Raw genomic sequence first — 17390 nt, forward strand, 5'->3', positions numbered from 1 at the left:
CCCTGAGAGTCACGTGACCAATATCGAACGAAACCTCGCGGTTTGGTTCGCGGAATAATGTGACTGACGCATTCAAGGATAATTTAACAGTATACCCCTATACGTTTAAATGCATGTTTACATAACATTTACATTACAGTTATTAGGTTACTCGTGCTATCTGTGCTAAATTTACTGTGTGCTATTGAATAATGTCTTTTTTTTTGGATGATGATAGTTTTTGTGTGTTCGTACAAAGCCAAGCTTCAGCCTACCAATCAGAGGTACTCCTAATATACACCAAACACAGGACCCTATTTAAAGGTGAAATCAAGTGACAAACAAATCCCAGACTTATCTCATCAGTTAGATTTAATTCTCTTTCCCTAAAGAACCATCACACAACAAATAGAACGCATACTCTCACTCTATATATAGTTTGTTGACGCCACACATCTGACCAGCTTCAGGAACTCTATGTTTTATAATCTATTTCCTTATTGCTAATAATAATAATAATATCTGACTAATCAGTATTTTGTACTACTATAGATCAAATAAGCTAACTGTGGTACATCTGGAAAAAATATATATGAATCACTGTCAGAGCCGTCCACATCAGTTAATGAAAGGCCATGATTCTGTGGTTAAGGAAAACGAAAAACAAAAAATAAAAATCACAACAATCACACACAGGATAAAAAGTGGCGCCAGAGTGGGAAAGCCTCATCACGTATGTACATGTATATTTTACAAAAAGTAAAGTCTGTCGAAAGAGTCAGAACGGCTGGAGTTATTGGTCCGTCTGCGCTTTGAGCTTCCTCTCCCAGAGCTTCTGGTGGTCGGAGAATCCTTGCTTGCCTTTGTTGAAGGAGTTGGGCCCAGCTGAAGTCGGGGTGTCCCTGTGATAACACAGCACAATTATTTTCTTTGACCTGTTAAATATGCATAGTGATGTAAACTTATGTTTCTGCTTTGAGCGTTTATTTCTACATCATTTTATGTATATTAAATGCAACGTTCAACTAAGCATATACACCTGCAAGATTTGACCTCTTAAACTGCGCATGAACTAAAATCTTGTCTCCGTGAGAAATTTCACAATTTAGCCATTACATTCCTTCACAATGCTGTGACCCAAATTGTGCAGTGACTTGACAAAATTTGTAGAACAACCAAAAAAAAAATAATAATAAAATAAAATTTTAAAATAACTGACTTCCTGTTTCAAATTTGTTTGACTAGAAAGACGTGGGAATAAAATATAGAAATCTTAACTGTCCTTAAAATGGTTCGAAAGTTTTGAGCAGGTTTACTGATTTTTAACTATGGCGCCACCTAGAGGTAAATTTACACAAAATTTATTTGACTCCCTACAGATAAGGTCTTCAAGCCTGCTTTCAGACTGCGGGCTGAGGCTCAAATCGAATATGAAATTCAAACAATCCTGAACGGTGGACTGCTTTTGGGAACACGATGTCATTAACATTGTCCGTCTCCTAAGAAATCAACTCGGCCCATACTGCCAGCTATATATATATATACAGGGGTTGGACAATGAAACTGAAACACTGGCCAAATCAGTGTTGGAGGTTTCATGACAAAATTTGACCAGCCTGGTGGCCAATCTTCATTGATTGCACATTACACCAGTAAGATCAGTGTGTGAAGGTTTAATTAGCAGAGTAATTTTGGTAGCACTGTTTTGGTAGGAAAAATATTGCAATGCACACAACATTATGGGTGACATATCAGAGTTCAAAAGAGGACAAATTGTTGGTGCGCGTCTCGCTGGCGCATCTGTGACCAAAACAGCAAGTCTTTGTGATGTATCAAGAGATAAGATATCCAGGGAAATGTCAGCATACCACCAAGAAGAACGAACCACATCCAACAGGAGTAACTGTGGACGGAAGAGGAAGTGCTAACCTGGATTGTATCCAAAAAACATAAAACCACAGCTGCCCAACTCACAAAACAGAATTAAATGTGCACCTCAACTCTCCTGTTGAGCTCCACAGGGTCAATGTACATGGCCGAGCTGCTAAAGCCAAACCTTTGGTCACTCGTGCCAATGCCAAACGTTGGTTTCAATGGTGCCAACAGCGAAAATCTTGGGCTGTGGACAATGTGAAACATGATGTTCTCTGATGAGTCCACCTTCACTGTCTTTCCCACATCCACACAGTTACGGTGTGGAGAAACCCCAAAAAAGCGTACCACCCAAGACTGTTGCATGCCCAGAGTGAAGCATAGGTGTGGATCAGTGATGGTTTGGGCTGCAATATCATGGCATTCCCTAGGTCCAATACTTGTACTAGACTTGTACATCACTGCCAAGGACTACCGAACCATTCTGAAGCACCATGTGCACCCAATGGTTTATATATTGTATCCTGAAGGCGGTGCCGTGTATCAAGATGATAATGTACCAATACACACAGCAAGACTGGTGACAGAGTGGTTGGTAAACATGAAAGTGAAGTTGAACATCTCCCATGGCCAGCACAGTCACCAGATCAAAATATTATTGAGCTACTTTAGGTGTTTTGGAGGAGCGAGTTAGGAAACGGTTTCCTCCACCAGCATTATGTAGTGACCCGCCCACTATTCTGCAAAAAGAATGGCTCAAAAGCCCTCTGGCAACTGTGTAGGACTTGTATCTGACATTCCCAAGACGAAATGATGCTGCATTTGCCACAAAAAGAGGCCCAACACCATACTAATGAATTATTGAGGTCTAAAACAGGCGTCTCAGTTTCCTTGTCCAACCCCTGTATATAAATAAATAGAGACATAAATAAACAAGTCAAACCTTCCAATGTTCTTCATCCTCATCTTTGCCTCTGGAGGCATCTCCTCTGGTTCACTCTATGAGGCCAGACAGAAAAATATTACATTAACAATTTATGCGAATCTCATGACATCTTTCTGCATTTGAGACTAAATTACTCACGTCGTCGTCGTCATCGAAAACGAACGCGGGTTTTTTGGTGGGTATAGGAGGCGGCACTTCTTTCGGTTTCTGGAAAAAAATCGACAGGCTTCAGAGAAACATCCGGAAAACAAGGAGCTAGAAATGAAAATTGCTAGTCATGCGTTTTCTAATGGCAGCTAGCTAGCTAGCAGTGGAATGTTAAGTCAAATCTTAAATCAACGTGGACGTGTAGTGAAATTTTTGGTGAATGCAGGAATAAACAGAAGATCAATATTTAAGAAAGACTTTGAAAATCGAATGTTGGGTTAGTTAACAAGCATTTTTACTGTTGTTATTATTTGCACTACTCACACTAGCTCCTAGCTTGATGGAAATAGGAGCAGCCTTCTTAGTGCTACTGATGCCCGGTTTGGGGATTTTAGGAGGCGCCGGCTGGTTCTGGAGCTCATCCTTGCTGGCTGACCGTTTCCCCAGACCCCCTCCTTCTCCTCCTTCTCCAGGGCTGTTGGAGACAGTGTTACTTTTCCCACGGTTTGCCTTCTCCTCCGCTCCTGCTGGAGGCGAAACAACTTACCAAGGTGAGCAACTGTAGCCGTGGTGGCCAAAGGAGAGCTACAGTTACCTGAAAGATGAGGGACGTCAGGAGGACCTGCTCAGAAGAGAGGCTCAACTTCTACTCGTCTATCCACCTCCATCAGCTCACTGAGCTAATCTAACCGGCTACATCTTTATGCTTACATTGTACCCAGGGTGATCCCTCTCAGAGAAAGTGTCCATATTATACCACAGGGCTGCTGAAGACTGTTGCATGCAATATTACAGGCACGTTAACTGTAAATGCATCAAAATAAAAAATTTGTTTGTACATTGGTCAATAATATCTTTTAATTTTCCAGAAACCAGTCTCAGAAAAATGTCTCGGTCTGTCTAGACAGATTTCGTTACGGCATCACGCTGACTGTCACTGCCTGGACAGAATTTAACGAAACTTTGCCAGTCCGTTGTCTTTGTCAGGTATTTGGCTAAAGTTAAACTTGCACCCTAAAAATGAAAATGTTAAGTAAAGGCGATGTTATGAGCTGTCACATGGCAGATTATAAACCGCGGGTTCTGACAGCATCTTAAATCAACCGCTGGACAGAATTCATTCACAAATTTTGTCACATCACGCAAAACTGGCTGGACAAAACTTTTGCAGTACTTAAGACATCTGCCTAAAGTTTAACCTGCACCATAAGTGAAATCAAAATGTTGAGTAAAAGCGATGTTATGAACATTTATGTCGCAGATTTAATCATCCACTTTAAAATAAGCTCTAATGTAAACAAACACCTGCACCAATGAATATTAATTAGAAAAGCTAAACAGAATATTTTTACTGGGATTAGTTCATATTTTCACTTATGCTGAAATAACAGCGTTGAAGTGGTACAAGTATTTTTTTTACATGCTGGAGTCATTTAAGACGAAAATTCATCTTTTTCCTGATCTAATATTTAGATTTTCTCATCTGTGATTCACTCTCCGATTACCGAACAGGGAGTGTATTTGTGTAACGACCAAAAAAGTCCAACTTAACGCAAACAAGGTGTAAGATATTCAAGTTACTCAACTTTACAGAATGTGATTTCTTTGTATTAATAAGTTAGACAGAGTTCTGATGTACAGAAAGACACACAGACACGTACGTGGGCTTCAACCTGAGATAATAATAATATGACTGATTACATTAAAGATCAGTAGATTATTCTTAACGCTAACATTTTATCTATTTCGACAAACTCTTTACCCATCGACTGGCAAACCTCTGTGGTATAAGATGTGTTAAGGAACTGATTGATAAACATGATGTTTTAGACATGCAGGTTACGTGATGCTAAACTGATGACTCTGTGTATATAACGTTACTCTCACTATCAGTTCAGCTACATTAGCCTCTTAGCTCGAGTGCAAAAATGAACAGGTAAGTTAAAAACTAAATCATTTGCTGTAATAAAAAAAATGCAAACCTCGACTGAATATTCTACAATATTTAAACGTAAATGCAACCATTAAAATGAATTTTTGTAAGGTTTAACAATATAACCCTGTTTGTCTAACCCCATCCCCAAAACAACACCCACAGCTAGTTAGCAGGCTAGCTCGTTAGGCTAACTTTGCAGCTTGCGATAATCTTCTCTAATTTGTGCATTATTCATGGCAGCTCATATAACGTTAACGATTATTCAAATGAAGTTTAAAATCTACAACATAACGTCTACTACAATAACAATTAGCGTTGATTATTTCACCTCCAGCCCGAGGCCCTTCGCCGCGGTGCTGCACAGTCGCCATTGTAGTGACCAACTTTCCGGAAATGGATACGCGTACGGGTGTCGAACAGGGACAAACTCTCGTTGCGCGTTAAGAAAAGCGTTTCGTTTTCACATTCAGCTGTTTTATCAGAAATTATAAAATATACTGTAGATGTTGTAAATTCAAACCACAAGTTTAAAAATCTGAAATCCACACTAAAATCTGAAATTATTATTATTATTATTATTATTACAAAAGTTTATAATATGTTTATAAAGAGAATATGTCTTATATAATACGTTTATATAGTTTATACGTTTATAAAGCAGGTGAGACCAGCGATGCTCTACGGCTTAGAGACAGTGGCACTGAAGAAAAGACAGGAGGCAGAGTTGAAGATGTTGAGGTTCTCATTCCACCGTATATATCGGTAGAAGGATGCTGAGGTTTGAACTGCCAGGCAGGAGGTCTAGAGTAGGACCAAAGAGGAGATTTATGGATGCAGTGAGAGAGGACATGAAGTTAGTTGGTGTGAGAGAAGAGGATGCAGAGGATAGGGTTAGATGGAGGCAGATGATTCGCTGTGGCGACCCCTGAAAGGGAACAGACGAAAGACTAAGAAGTAGAATTTTATAAAGCAGGTTATACATTTTTTGGATTTGCGATAGTTCAATATGATGACTTTTACATACCACAGTGTACTAAATAACAGTTATAGTGTGTTAGTTTAAATCTTTCCTCTATTTTATTTTTCTTGTATTATTGTTGTATTGTACGAAAGCGCATTGCATTCCACAATAAAAAACAAACAAACACGGGACTTATGTCATAAATATCCCATAATTATGACATCCTCATCTCATAATTATGACTTACTATCTCATAATTATGACATCCTCATCTCATAATTATGAGATATTAAGTCATAATTATGAGATAGTAAGTCATAAATATGACATAATTCCTGAGATTTTTTTTCTTTTGTGAATGCAATGTGCAATCAAACCTGGCCGGGAATCGAACCTGGACCCTGGAGGTGCAAGGCAACAATGCTAACCACCAAGTCACCTAAAATCAATTGAACAAGATTTACAATACAGAAAATTATTATAATACAGAAATAATTCACATAGAACTACTTTATCATAAATTACTGCATCAATATGGCATGGAGGCAATCAGCCTGTTGCTCTGTTAAGGCTTTATTGAAGACCAGGTTGCTATAATAGCAGCCTTCAGCAAACCTGGTAGTTTTGGCACTGTCGGCAGTATACAGTATATATATTTCCCCACACTCATTTCCATATTCTTTTATTCTGTAAAGCTGCTTTGCTTAATGGTTATCACTGTGTCTTTGCACCTCCAAGATCAAGGGTGCAAATCTCTCCTCGGGTCCCTGTGCTTGGCGGATTACCCCAGTTTCCTTCACAGTCTATTAATATAATTGGCATTTCCAAATTGCCCATGAACAGACCAAAATACCAAGAAAAAAAAATCTATGTAGTACTAGTAAAGTAAGGTGTACTCTGCCTCATGCAAACAGGATAAGTAGTGCAGAAGATAAATGATTGAATTGAAGTTCTCTAAAATCTCCTGGTAGACAGTTGTGTTGACTTTGGACTTGATAAAACACAGAACAACACCAGCAGATGTCATTGCATCCCTAATTATCGTCTACTATGGAAACTCTACACAGAACTTGCAACTTGCAACTTGCATTCTGTGCCTTGCATTCTGTGCCTCTCACTCTAACTGTGAGACCTTGGGTTAGGGTTAAAGTTTGTTATTTCCAAATGAAATAAAAAATGTACATTCATCTGGAAAGAGGACAGTGGACCACTGAGCAACAGTCTAATTATTTTTCTCCATTGCCAAGGTAAGACGCTGCAGACAATGTCTTTAGTTCAAGAGTGGATTTATACTAGGAATGCAACAGTTGTAGCCCGTTTCTGAAGACATCTATATGCATGATGGCTCTTGATGTACTGACTCCGCCATCACTCCACTCTTTGTGAAGCTCTACCAAAGTCATGAATCAAATTTTCTTGACAATCTTACTCCTGCAGTCATCCTGTTGCTTATGTACCTTTTCCTATCACATGTTTTTTTCCAGTCCACTTTTCATGAATATGCTTTGATACAGCCAGCCCTTTCAATGACGAACATTGGCGACTTTCTCGTGGAGGGTGTCAGTGACCATTTTCTGAAGAACTGTCAAGCTAGCAGTCCTCTCCTTGATTGTAGTTGCTTGTGCTGAACGAGAGCGAGAGATAAACAGTATTTATCCTGTATGATTAGTAATTAACTTGAATTCTCACTTACTTACTCACTCACTCATCTTCTATACCGCTTTATCCTGTATTCAGGGTCGCGGGGACCTGGAGCCTATCCCAGGAGACTTAGGGCATGAGGCAGGGTACACCCTGGACAGGGTGCCAATTCATCGCAGGGCACACACACATACACATACTCACACACCCATTCACAAACTACGGGGAATTTGGGAACGCCAATTAGCCTAACCTGCGTATCTTTGAACTGTGGGAGGAAACCAGAGTACCCGGGGGGAAACCCACCAAGCACACTGAAAACATGCAAACGGGAATCAAATGCTTGAACTCAAAATTAAATATTATAATATTTTGAGATACTAGATTTTTTTTTTCATGAGCTGTAAGCCAGGATCATCAAAATTCAAATAAAAAAGGCTTGACATTTTCAGCTTTACTTTCTACTCTACAGTAGATAGATAGATAGATAGATAGATAGATAATTTGTTTTATTCATATTTGTTGACAAAAAATTGAAAAGTGAATACATTAATCATAAACAATCCCTCATTAGTTTTTAAATTACTCATTAAAATAATTCATAGAATTCAGAATAGAATTTTCTTATCATTAAAAAAATAACTAACCAGTGCAGTCAGATATGAGAACTAATGCTTATGTAATAATAAAAACAAAGACCAATAGAAACTTTTGGAAAAAGTGTTTATTGCGAAACATGAGTGTGTGAGGTCTGGGCAGTGGGGACTGCGGCCAAGTGTCGTGCCTTTAGCACGGCTGGAGTGTCACGGGTGGCCGAGAAGAACAGAAAATGCACCCTCACTTGATGAGCGGACATTGACTGTTCCCTCGCTTTCCACCCAATTGTGGTACACAGTCCCCGGGCCCGAAATGAAAGGAAAGACTCAAGGGCCAAAAAAAACAGCTTGATGGTAGGCTGACTTCCAGAGAGAGAAATATGTGGGCAAAAGGCAAAAAAATCAAGAGAATGTGTTTAGAAATTACATCTCATAGTCCTTTTTGTGTTGTTCAGTTGGTCTTCAAAAACATAGTTGACATCCTGACACCATGGGGTCTGTAGATACACCACCTTTCTCTCACCACTCTCTTGGAGAAGGGGCTTCTTACACAGACAGGATGTTTTTTACAAAAGCTGTAAAATAAGAAAGAATCAAACATTAAATATGAACCCAGTTAGCAATAATGATCTTGAATCCCATGGAATGATACTGCAAAATGTACCATGTGGTTTATGACAAGAGGTTATCTACAATATATATAGATAGATGGGATGTAGAGGTGGGGGGTTGTGTGTGTGTTAGCCTTCTTTATTTGGAAGCCTTACTTTCGTAAGGGACAGAGCCGTTCTCGTCCTCCTGGCCTTTCATCAAGTCTTCAACCTCACGCTCGGTCATCTTCTCTCCTGTAGATGGGTGAGATGTTTAATTATACTTTAACTGCATCAATTCTTAATCAAGCTCTTGGACCTCCTACAGAAAATACATCAACTAAGTCTTGGATAAAGATTATTGGAACCAACATTTCCCATGATATTGTTGGATGTTCTTAGACTTTCCTTTATTTAACAGTAAAAAATTAAATAAATAAAAATCAGCCATTTCCCAAAATCCTTTACTTGCTCACTTACCGAGTGTGGACAGTACAATGCGCAGCTCAGCGCCCATCACTTTGCCATTGCCTTCTTTGTCAAAGACGCGCAGACCCTCAACGTAGTCATCATAGGTTCCCTTCTGGAGGCCATTGGCAGTCTTCAACATGGGGAGGAAAGCATCAAAGTCAATCCTCTTGTTGGCCATGTCTGAAAACAAATAATAGCATTCTTTATTATCAATTCGGTACCATTCACTAACATTTTAACAAAACAAGGCCCATTATTAAAAGGTTCACGTTTCAAAATCACTAGCAAGCAATTTAACCATTGATCAATTTGTTCAGTGTAATTACTGAATTCTGAATTCCAAAGCTGAGCAAGGTGACCGACATTTAGGCCAGTTTTTAAGGATTCAATGTTTTGGGTCTTCTAGATGCTTTATTTCTAACATTTTAAACTCTGCTATGTAGTATGAGCTTGACATGTACATTGAAATTACAGAGTTTAGCAAGGTATTAGCCGGTAATGCAGACTTTTTATTTATTTATTTATTTATTGTTTATAAATTCCAGGATTGTTCTGAAATTTGTAATTAAACTTGCTTTCCTAGCATGAAATAAATATCAAAAAAAAAAATTTGTATCTTTAACTACACTTTTTTTCCTTTGAATAAGCTTGCAATAGAAAGCTGACTTAAGACTTTTAAAGTCCGTTAAAAATTCATTAGTATTTTCAGTTGTTTAATTAAAAATTATGATATACAGCAATGGTGAACTAATGTTGAAGAGCAAGGTTCAAATTAGGGAACAAGGTTAAACTGAACAATTCTTTTTGGCTAATCCATAGTTTATCAAGGCGTCCAGTTGTCATCACCTATAACAAGCCAATGTTTTCTTATTGTTGAGTTTTTTTCAGTTTTTTTTTTCAGTTTTCGTTCTTCTTGCATTTAACAAAATCTGTAAGTAAAAGAAATTAATTGAGCTCTTACTGTACCTTCAGCACTTGGGTTATTCAGAATTGCCTTGACATCCTTGTTGGTTGGGTTCTGTCCCAGAGCACGCATGATGTCAGCAACCTGGTTGTAGGCAATCTTGCTGTCGCCAACTCTGTCAAAGAGACCGAAGGCCTCTTTGAAGTCTGGACAAATGAGATATAACATAAATTTGTTCATCATATGGGATTTACAGTATCAAGGCAGAGGCATGGTTGCCAAAAAATACAAATACAAATCCGTGCATGTATTTTAATTGTGTTCAATGCCATTTTAAAGAGGGCCATAGATGTCCTAGTTATTTTTTTTCAAGGTCAAAGAAAGAAAGCGAAGGTAGTCCTAATTAGCAAAGGCCAACTGAGTTTTCAAGAAGACATGGAATGACCCTCAGTTGGCATTGCTATTTATATGGGTCGAAATGAAAAGGGATCCAGTGACAGATTGATGGCCTTGTGTGGACCAGCTGTCCCCTTTCAGGCGCCATTTGGTAGTGTTAACTGATACATCTTAAGAAAGCAGCTTTTGCCAAACATGGCCTAGTGTAAGAGGGGAATGCTGACTGAGGCGTAATGCGCAACCATGAGTTAACAAGATGTCTTTTTCTGGGACTGTAACTGTGTCTGGGATACTATTAAAACAGGAAGAAGTTGGAGATTAAAAGATCATTGTGGTCATTATGGTCTAGACATATTAAAGGCTGAAAACAAAAAATACAGGACCAATTGATCACATTCCAGCAGTTTAGTTATGGATTAATGCTAATTCACTATCATCTTCTTTAGTATTCAGCATAACAGCTGCACTGAAGTCTTGGATCATTTCGCTTAAAGTTGGTATATGCACACATTTCTCAACAAGAAGACTTAACCAGTTTGAGAAGGTTTAAAGTACACAAATTTGTTATTTTCCAATATATGCTACTTTGATATTACAGTTTTTAGATATTAAATATTCCTACACTATGTACATCACAGTCAAATTGTTATATATCCATATAACTACGTTCAGTACAGCACACTCTCTTCTAAAATCTGTTTAACTTGCAATAAAACAACATAAACAACATATTAAAATGTACATATGGTTATTTGACACCTTTATTTCATGCTATCGCTGAAGATAAAAATTTCATCATCATACGATTAGCTACATGATAATGTACTTTTTAACACCTAATTTTGACGTTTATCATCACCAACTGGAAATTAGCAAAACGAACCATTTTCCATTAGCACAATGGTGATACTCAGTACTTAAGATCTTTAGTTTCACGATATTATTAAAGAGCTTTTAGATTGCTCTTTTTTTTGTGCAACATCACGCAACATAAATTGGGAGATATGGGACAAAATGTGTGCCATGGCATGTACATATATATTATTATTATATATTATTTTGCTGACTTTGTTGACTCTAAGAATACGCTAATAAATAAAGATACCTTCATAGCATGTATACATAACATTTGTCTACTCACCCTCAATCTGGTCAGCAGTGAAATCACCCTGGCAAAGAAAGAAATACAAATCATTTGCGATTACATGATTACAAATAGTAAATATAGGCATTGACATCACTAAACCATGAACCAACAATTACGCTGTGCATAAATATTGGAATTCATTAAAAGTTCATCTATTGAAAAACCATTAAGGTCTTTGCAGCACTAAAATGATCAAATCATCAAATAGCATCAAATAGCCTCACGAAAAATAAGGGGATGGGATGACCAGCATCCTTTGCTGAACATAATCCTGAAGTTTTGTGCAGTAATCACATGGACCCGCAAAAAGGAGTAAATAAGAGAGAAAGAGAGAAATATTCCCAAGTACACACCATGATGCAGTTTAGATGGAGGGGAGACGGGGCACAAGTGAAGAAGCCGAAGTCCCAGGAGAGTGGTCCTGATCTCTTGGTCCAAGGCCTTCTTATTTAAGCCAGGCCAGTGATGTCACAGGGAGGATCGGTTGACGCTTCATGACTTTCTTTATCTTTCTTAGGGCAAGCTAAATGCTCGAGACGCACCCTCCTCCAGAGCACTTGCTATTTTTAGACCAACTCTCCAGGCCATTTTTTTGAGACCGTCTCACCTTTTGGTCAGCAATATATTGCTACATGGTGCATCGTTACATAACGTTCAAATTGCATTAATTGACCGTGATCACTAGTCAGGGTGAATGTATGATAAATATATGTGTGGTGGACCAAAATTGAGGTTTTAACGCAAAGAAAATTAAGAGCCGTACTGCAGCTGTGTTATTTTTAACCTGTGATGCTCAGCCACATATGGTTATATAAGGAGCTTGCGAAAAGTCAGAATGTTTTTACTTCAGTTGTAAAGTCTAAGAACATTTTTTGCCCTACATGCTGTTTTAATTCATTTAGTTAATAACTCATTAACCCATTCCTCAACATTTTATGAAAAACATCATACGATTATTTATCCCTATAACTACAAACAGGATGACATAAAAAATACACCATGATAAAGTGAAAGGATGTGGGCTATTTATTTATTTATTTACTTCTGTTTCCACAAAAAAAAATTCTAGTATATTTTAAGAAGAGTGTACATGCTGATTTAGCAATGTTAGCCAGGCTAACTACAGCACTTGCACTAAAATTAGCTGTCAGGTTAGCAAACCAAGTTCAGTAAGAAACTAGCTAATATCAAATTACATCTTTATTTATTAAGCTAGAAAACATGAATACACACTGTACATTACATCATAATACATTAATAATTGTGCTCTGTCAGAAAGAGTTAGCATTTTTCCACTGTGGACAAATGCTAGGTACATCACACATTTTTAAAAGGAGAAGCGTTTGGTCGCAAACTGTACTGCATAATACAATATTGTGATACATTTGGCCTCTGTCTTTTCCATATTGACATGATCGTAAGACTGTTTGTCTGAGGCATTGCTTCTTTCATGACCATAAAACTTTATCCCCTTACAATTCTTTAACATAAGTCTTAATTCCTGTTTCTCTTCTCCTTCATTCCCCAAACAAAAATGTGGTGAGTTTCATAACACCAATATGCAAATGGAGTTTAGTGGCGCTCTCTCTAATTGCATTAAAGTAAAAACAATATAGTGGTGTGGCCTCTGTCGTTGTTAATCTCATGAAGGAGGTGTGGCTTTCACTCCTCACTGATTCACTATCTAGAAAACACAACACAGCTGTCTCCTAAACGACTTCCTTTAGAAAATCCTCAGATTTCAGTAAGGCTGTGGGTGTTGCACAATGAACCCTCAAGACATTTCAGCTGCTTGATTTCTTCTATTTAACCTTACAGTACCAGTAACAATTTACACACCTTCTAATTCAATGTTTTTTTTTTTTTTTGTGTGTGTGTGTGTGATTTATTTTCTACATTTTAGAACAGTATTGGAGATTTCAAAATTATAAAATAGCTATGTTATATGTAATTAAGTAACACCAATAAGCACCTTGATGGAACTAGCTCTTAGGACGACCATTCCAGGAAAGCAAGACCAAAACTTACATTCTCAGAAATCACTAGGTAACAAAACGGATTAGAAAAAAGATTAGAGCCATTATAATGGTTTTACAAAGCATGAGTAGCAGGCCGACCTCAAAACCAGCTGTTCAAAGGAGATTATTCTAAATTTTAGATGCCTTCAGCATTGTTTTGCAGTGTAGAAAGAAATAAAAATCAGGAAAGACCACAAAATTAGAAGGTGTGTCCAAACCTTTAAGTGTTAAGGTTATATTAAGCATCTTTCTCAGATGTTTCTATTGATGGATTTGGTGTCTTACCATGTAGCACACGGAACAGCAAGCCTGAAAGATAGGTGAGCTGAAAGTAAAAAATATATAATAATTCCAGGAGCTAATATCAGATGAAAATAATGATCATTAAAATTTTCTTGGGTTCACTTGGGCTTGGAATTCATTTCTTGAACTGGTCTTTTTTGGGGGGTAGAATAACTGTACAGCTTACACCTTTACCATAAGAAGACCCAATTAATTTGGGGCACGAGTTTTAATTAATTTTAGGTTTTCCTGAATCAACACAGGATTTAAATTAAACATACAGAATCAAAATAAACATACATCAGTATTCTATTGAATATCTCTATGCTGAAAAATTCTAAAGTTCTCCAAGTTCTTTATCCACTTTGTTTAGTGCACCAGTTCAACTGGCAGCAGAACAGCACCAAACCATCATGCTACCACAACCATGGTTATCAGTTGGTACAGTGCTTTTGTTGCTAAATGCCACACCTTTATTCCTTCAAACATACCACATAACACCCCCCTGAAGGATTTCTCTTTGTCCTTGTGGTCAGCTGTAAACTTCAGTCAAGCTTGAAGGTGTTAATGATAAAAAAAATAGAACCTACCATTTTTTTTAAATTAGCAGTTATTAAACCACTAATCAGGAAACCCGGCCTTGGTTTTTGTCACCTGTCCATCTACATGACGATATTAAACCTCTTCTTTATCTCCAAGACCGTAAAAAGGTAACACATCAGTTATGTTCATATCTACAGTGCATAGTAAGTAAATGTATCAGTCAGGATTTAGGCCTCATTACAGCACAGAGACAGCACTTGTTAAAGTAATAAAAGACCTCGTACTGACCTTTGATCAGGTTTGAGTCTCTTTGCTTATGTTACTTGACCTTAGGGCAGCTTTTGACACCATTAATTATAGTATTCTCCTTAATGGATTAGAAATGTAGGAGGAATTAAGGGAACGGCTCTCTCCTGGCTCAGATCCTATTTGACTGATCGTTATCAGTTTGGAGATTTACAGTGCATCCGGAAAGTATTCACAGCGCATCACCTTTTCCACATTTTGTTATGTTATAGCCTTATTCCAAAATGGATTAAATTCATTTTTTTTCCTCAGAATTTTACATACAACACTACACACCCCATAATAACAACATGAAAAAAGTTTACTTGAGGTTTTTGCAAATTTATAAAAAAAAACAAAAAACTGAAAAATCACATGTACATAAGTATTCACAGCCTTTGCTCAATACTTTGTCGATGCACCTTTGGCAGCTATTACAGCCTCAAGTGTTTTTAACTATGATGCCACAAGCTTGGCACACCTATCCTTGGCCAGTTTCGCCCATTCCTATTTGCAGCACCTCTCAAGCTCCATCAGGTTGGATGGGAAGCGTCGGTGCACAGCCATTTTAAGATCTCTCTAGAGATGTTCAATCGGATTCAAGTCTGGGTTCTGGCTGGGCCACTCAAGGACATTCACAGAGTTGTCCTAAAGCCACTCCTTAGATATCTTGACTGTGTGCTTAGGGTTGTTGTCCTGCTGAAACATGAACCGTCTCCTCAGTCTGAGGTCAAGAGCGCTCTGGAGCAGGTTTTCATCCAGGATGTCTCTGTATATTGCTGCAGTCATCTTTCCCTTTATCCTGACTAGTCTTCCAGTTCCTGCTGCTGAATAACATTTAATTTCAAATTCAAATTCAAATTTTATTTGTCACATACACAGTCATACACAGTACGATATGCAGTAAAATGCTTAGACAACTGCTCGTGACCTAAAAATAAAGAATAGTAAAAATAGAAAATAGAAAAATTTTTAATTAAATATGAAAATTCTCACTTCCTCATAATGCTGCCACCACCATGCTTCACTGTAGGAATGGTATTGGTCTGGTGATGAGCGGTGCCTGGTTTCCTCCAAATGTGACGCCTGGCATTCACACCAAAGAGTTCAATCTTTGCCTCATCAGACCTGAGAATTTTGTTTCTTATGGTCTGAGGGTCCTTTAGGTGCCTTTTGCCATGTGCCTTTTTCTAAGGGGTGGCTTCCTTCTGGCCACTCTACCATATAGGCCTGATTGGTGGATTGCTGCAGAGATGGTTGTCCTTCTGGAAGGTTCTCCTCTCTCCACAGTAAACCTCTGGAGCTCTGACAGAGTGACCATCGGGTTCTAATTTACCTCCGTGACTAAGGCCCTTCTCCTCTGATCACTCAGTTTAGATGGCCGGCCAGCTCTAGAAAGAGTCCTGGTGGTTTTGAACTTCTTCCACTTATGTATGATGGAGGCCACTGTGCTCATTAGGACCTTCAAAGCAGCAGAATTTTTTCTGTAACCTTCCCCAGATTTGTGCCTCGAGACAATCTTGTCTCAAAAGGTCTACAGACAATTCCATTGACTTCATGCTTGGTTTGTGCTCTGACATGAACTGTCAACTGTGGAACCTTATATAGACAGGTGTGTGCTTTTCCAAATTATGTCCAATCAACTGAATTTGCCACAGGTGGACTCCAATTAAGCTGCAGAAACATCTCAAGGATGATCAGGGGAAAAAAGGATGTGCCTGAGCTCAATTTTGAGCTTCATGGCAAAGGCTGTGAATACTTATGTACATGTGCTTTCTCAATTATTTTTTTATAAATTTGGAAAAATCTCAAGTAAACTTTTTTCATGTTGTCATTATGGGGTGTTGTGTATAGAATTCCGAGGAAAAAAAAGAATTTAATCCATTTTAGAATAAGGCTGTGACTTAACAAAATGTAAAAAAAAAGTGATGCGCTGTGAATACTTTCCGGATGCGCTGTAAATGGTGACTATTCTGCATGTTCGCAAGTGGAGTTTGGTGTTCCACAAGGTTCGGTTTTAGACCCACTGCTATGTTCTCTTTACCTCCTTTCTCTGTGCAACATAATTCATAAGCATTGTATTAGTACCACTGTAATGCTGAGGACACAGTTATATGTCTCAGAAAAGCCAGATTAAAGTTCAGCAATGTAGAGAGGACATAAGAGACTGAATGGTAATTAACCTCCTTCTGCTTAATCCTGACAAGACAAAAGGTCTGGAACTAGGACCACATGCAGGTAGAAGTAAGCTTTCGGATCACACACTAGCTCTGGATTGACTTTCTGTTTCATTATGTACAACAGTAAAAGACCTTGGTGTGATTCCAATATTTCATTTAAAGCTCATATAGAACAATATTTACAGGATAGCATTCTATTATCTTAGAAATATCGCCAAGATAATAAATATATTGTCACTTAATGATGCAAAAAACTAGAACCAAAGGTTATGAGCACCCCCATCTTATTTACCCCGCATTGGCTCCCTGTGAAATTTTGCATTTATTTTAAAATACTACTAATGACCTAAAAAGCACTAAATGGTCTCGCGCCGCAGTATCTGGGTGAACTGCTAGTGTCTCACGATCTGCCACACCTACTTCAATGAAAAGATGCAGGCTGCTTGTCAGGACCACATATTATGAAAACTACAGCAGGGGGCAAAGCTTTTTCTTA

The 17390-nt window shown here is 38.1% G+C and overlaps 2 protein-coding genes across 3 annotated transcripts; both read right to left on the reverse strand.

Moving 5' to 3' along the window:
• Positions 1-335: 335 nt before the first annotated feature.
• pcnp (PEST proteolytic signal containing nuclear protein) lies at positions 336-5278 on the reverse strand. Of its 2 annotated transcripts, none has more exons than XM_053477697.1 (5): positions 5209-5278; positions 3269-3468; positions 2936-3004; positions 2795-2850; positions 336-881 (listed from the first exon to the last, which is right to left on the reverse strand). In XM_053477697.1, exons 1-5 carry the CDS (start codon positions 5249-5251, stop codon positions 773-775), a joined length of 477 nt encoding a protein of 158 aa, XP_053333672.1. In that variant the 5' UTR covers positions 5252-5278; the 3' UTR covers positions 336-772. The 2 variants fall into 2 exon arrangements, with proteins under 2 accessions (XP_053333672.1, XP_053333671.1); XM_053477696.1 differs by having other exon boundaries at positions 3269-3471.
• A 2910-nt stretch (positions 5279-8188) lies between these two features.
• Positions 8189-12044, reverse strand: mylz3 (myosin, light polypeptide 3, skeletal muscle). Its single transcript, XM_053477388.1, has 6 exons — positions 11940-12044; positions 11581-11608; positions 10106-10249; positions 9149-9319; positions 8846-8923; positions 8189-8653 (listed from the first exon to the last, which is right to left on the reverse strand). The coding sequence occupies exons 1-6, from the start codon at positions 11940-11942 to the stop codon at positions 8625-8627; spliced, it is 453 nt and encodes a 150-aa protein (XP_053333363.1). The 5' UTR covers positions 11943-12044; the 3' UTR covers positions 8189-8624.
• Between the last annotated feature and the right edge of the window lie 5346 nt (positions 12045-17390).

This window comes from Clarias gariepinus, chromosome 18, assembly GCF_024256425.1.
Source record: "Clarias gariepinus isolate MV-2021 ecotype Netherlands chromosome 18, CGAR_prim_01v2, whole genome shotgun sequence".
Taxonomy (NCBI): domain Eukaryota; kingdom Metazoa; phylum Chordata; class Actinopteri; order Siluriformes; family Clariidae; genus Clarias; species Clarias gariepinus.

Bases quoted from the DNA above. Each gene is read 5' to 3' on its own strand.
- pcnp (XM_053477696.1), bottom strand. From the start codon at position 5,251: ATGGCGACTGTGCAGCACCGCGGCGAAGGGCCTCGGGCTGGAG. The intron at 3,005-3,268 runs GTGAGTAGTGCA...ATTTTTTTCCAG, and splicing joins CCATCAAGCTAGGAGCTAGT to AAACCGAAAGAAGTGCCGCC. The intron at 2,851-2,935 runs GTGAGTAATTTA...CTGGCCTCATAG, and splicing joins TTTTCGATGACGACGACGAC to AGTGAACCAGAGGAGATGCC.
- mylz3 (XM_053477388.1), bottom strand. The intron at 10,250-11,580 runs GTGAGTAGACAA...TCATTTGTCCAG, and splicing joins CACTGCTGACCAGATTGAGG to ACTTCAAAGAGGCCTTCGGT. The intron at 8,924-9,148 runs GTAAGTGAGCAA...ACCCATCTACAG, and splicing joins CATTGTACTGTCCACACTCG to GAGAGAAGATGACCGAGCGT.